This window comes from Nannospalax galili, unplaced genomic scaffold, assembly GCF_000622305.1.
Source record: "Nannospalax galili isolate Female #2095 unplaced genomic scaffold, S.galili_v1.0 scaffold821, whole genome shotgun sequence".
In the NCBI taxonomy this organism is placed as follows: Eukaryota; Metazoa; Chordata; class Mammalia; order Rodentia; family Spalacidae; genus Nannospalax; species Nannospalax galili.
In genome coordinates this window covers 1,850,809-1,854,503 of record NW_008345684.1, presented here as the reverse complement: position 1 = coordinate 1,854,503, position 3,695 = coordinate 1,850,809, and the positions used below count along the sequence as shown (strand labels likewise).

The 3,695-nt window shown below is 36.0% G+C and overlaps 1 protein-coding gene across 1 annotated transcript in view; it reads left to right on the top strand.

Moving 5' to 3' along the window:
• The window catches only part of Gabrr3 (gamma-aminobutyric acid type A receptor rho3 subunit), a 63,964-nt gene extending 62,716 nt beyond the window's left edge, over positions 1 to 1,248 (top strand). The window contains 1 exon segment of the mRNA XM_008841736.2: positions 946 to 1,248. Coding sequence (XP_008839958.2) covers positions 946 to 1,248 — 303 coding nt within the window.
• Positions 1,249 to 3,695: the final 2,447 nt, after the last annotated feature.

The window sequence follows — 3,695 nt, the reverse complement described above, 5'->3', positions numbered from 1 at the left end:
TCAGGAAACAGTATTGGTTCCCCAGGTGTCTGGGGCCCCAAGACTAGGAATGGCGCAGGGCCCAAACTAGGAGTATAGAACAGTGGGGTGGGGGGGAATGGAAGGGTGAATGAGGCTTAGGGAGTCCCGGCCTGGAGAGCTGCGCTGTAGACTTACCCCAAGAGGCCTGAGGATAGTAGTGCAGGCTAGGAGAGTTAGCCGGTGGTACCGTCAATTTTCATTTTTAAAGAGCAAAGAAAAGCATTAGCTGTTGTTCTGGTTTTGAACCAAAAACAAAAATAAAAGACAAGACTGGAATACTGCTATATTCTCTCTAAAGTGAAAAAAATAAATTCAGAAGCAAATACAAGCAGCTTGTATTGATAATCTGATTAAATCATATTCAACTTCAACTCATAAAGCTATGGCAAAATATTCATACTAATGAAAAACAGAGTATATGGGGCTGAAGAGGTAGTTCAGGGATTAAGGGTACTTGCTATTCTTCCAAAGGACTCAGGTTCAATTCCCAGCACCCACACAATAGCTCTGTTGCCATCTCACAAACATTACACACATACCATAAATAAATAATAAAAAAGTTTTATAAAAACAAGAAACAGAAAAACCAAAGAGTACAAACATCTGGTATAATTGTCTATCAGGTCAGGACCAAATTAGGAAATATTGACATTATACTTGTATAACATTTAATTGTATGATATATAAATATCTCAGGGATGTAAATATAAATCTCCTTGCTAAATCAGTGTCTGTAAGATGCTGTTTTCCATTTGTTATTACAATGATTTTTTAGCCAAATGCCAAAAAACAAAGCAGAATTCTATTCTTCATAACAAGTAAAACAGTCTTAGAGTTTATGAAACTGTTTAATATCTGACTTACATTTTACTGTAATTCCTACTCGTAAAACCAAATTTATACTAAAGAAATCTGTTTTGACAGATTTCTGTAATGTACAACATTGCTGCAATTCAAGCTATGGCCTTCAATGGCTTTTACCATGACAGTGAGACTGACATGGACCAGACTTCCTTTTCTCTGCACTCAGAAGAGGATTCCATGAGAGGAAGGTCCATAGGTAGTCCAAGGACAGATTCATCTTGGATGAAAAGAAGAAAATCTCTGGGAGGAAGCTTTGGTAGAGTCATCCTGGAAAACAACCATGCCATTGACACCTATTCTAGAATTGTATTTCCCATCATTTACATAATATTTAATTTGTTTTACTGGAGTATATATGTGTGAAGAGAATTTTGTCTTGTTTTCTCTTTTCTGTTCCCAGGACCTCATACATACTAGAAAAGTGTTTTACCATCCTCAGCCTGAAGAGAAATTTTTAATGTATAAACTTATATTTGAGTCAGATTATGTTATTTTAAAAACTCTTGAGTGTGAGTTGGACAGTACTCAATCCAGGATACAGCCAGTCATGTCTCTTGGCCTAAAGAAGATGGCTTAGGAAAATTTATTCCATAAATAAGTATAACAGATACATGTATTGTGGCTGGTGGCAGGGGGCCATTCCCACTGGAAAGAAGTGCTTGTAACTATTTCGTCTGTACCCTTCTTTTGTCATGAACATGTCTTTATTTAACTTGGGAATAAAGCTAGACTATGACATTTATTCAAGGATAATTGATTTCTTAGTGTCAGCCAGGTGTCAGATTACTCTGCAAACTACATCTCCCAGGGGAGAACTTCTACCTCCCAATGGTCCCTTCCCCCCATAGTTGAGAGTCTCCTGATGAGCCTCCTTCTTTTATTTCCAATCACATTGTATGTATGTTTAACTTCATATATTATTAAATCCAAAATTGGAAAATATCTGAACTTCACTCAGTCTTTAGTACTAATTTTCATTAGACTTAAGTTATTGATAATGGTATTTAGTTCTGTAGATGAGACAGAGACTTCATAGCTTCTTTAGTGTTTAATCTTTATTCATTAAATGTTTATTGACCACCCACATGTATCAGGCACTTTATTACTTGCAAGTGAAAAAGAAATGATCTACTCTTTCCACCTCAAGTACCAGTCATGCAAGAATAGCCACTGTTTGAAAAATCAATGTAATAGATGTTAACATGGAGTTATGTACAATATCCTGAAAAGTGGGCGCATCAAAAGAAGGAAGAGACCATGCAGGAAGGGATGCACACTCTCAACTTACAAATAACTGAGGATTTTTAGACATCACATCAAGTGAAGCATGTAATATGTATGTCCCATAAAAATGTTGTTAACAACAAGTAAATCAGGTCAAGTGGGCATTACATAAATGTTCATTCAGTAGAAAACCCTCCGATGTTCTGCATTCATTTTGCAGATTGGCAGAGTATGTGATTCTGTGTCGGGTATTTTGTGAAAATCCCTTGGCAGGTAGTCAGAAATGCCTCCTTCTTGTCCTGAGTCTTGAGAATGAATTAAGAGAATAAATTAAATGGTGTAGTGATTTCAATGTACCTCCATTTATTTTACCATATAGTCAACCAAAATGGCTTGATTTATTTTATACCAAATGAAGAAAACAAATACTTTCTTGCATGCTTGCCAGTAACATTGACTTTGTCTGTTGTGAGTCACATAGGATTCTAGATAAGTATTTCCCTCCAGGGTGCAAAGGACTAAATGGAGAATTTTTTCTCTATCATGGCTTTCTTCCTGGGCATGCTAATTCTCAGATACTTCTGTTTTCTTAATACAACTTTTCCAATCCTTTTAAAATTTCTCAAGGCTTGTATTATTTTTTTAGAGTACTGTCCAAAACTGAGATAATGGTTATTTAACCTTTTATTCATTTAATTTTAGTTGGATTTTTAAATAAACATTTTAAATTATTTATTTAATGGCTTTTAAGCTCAATTTCATAGAATGATTTTGTAGGGTTACTTTTTAATTAATTTTTTATTTTATGTGTATGAGTATTTTGCCTGCATGTATGGAAGTGCACTCCTATCATACAGTGCCCATGGAGGCTAGAAGAGGGCTCCAGATCCCCCTGGAACTGGAGTTATGAACAGTTAGGAGCCATCATGTGGGTGCTGGGACCTATACCCAGCTCTTCTGCAAGAGCAGCCAGTGCTCTTAAACACTGAGCCATCTCTCCAGTCCTTGTATGGTTATATTTTAAAAATAAAATACAGATTAATATGCTAGGTAGTTGAAAATTTGTGATGCGTATATAGCATTGTAATAAGCTGGATTATCTTTCTTATTTTTAACAAATTCTGTATATGTTGTAAAAAAGGAAAAAGAATCTGCAAACAGAAACACCCCCACTGTTCCCTGCCTCCAGTGCTTTAGTTCTTCAGCTATTGCTACTTCTCACATACATTGAACTGAAACACTCACTATGTTTAATGTTTCCCCTGGGATATTCATTTCACTATTTTAAATCAAATGCATCACTGAATACACTTGGCAATTTAGGCTAGGAGAACGGGCTCCATCACATACTCTACATTCCTCTGAGGGTCATTAATGTACAATTGTTGGCCAATCAAACATAACTTTTCTTAATGTCTAGAAATATAGGCAGTATATCTTTCAGTAATAAATGTCTAACACTTGGAAATAAAATATGTTTACTGCACCAGGGAATTATCAGGCCATTCAGAACGAACTCCGAGGATTTTAGTTCTCGTCAGATCGGCTATTTGCGAAGACAGAGTTCTTCCCATTAGCTTCCTTTC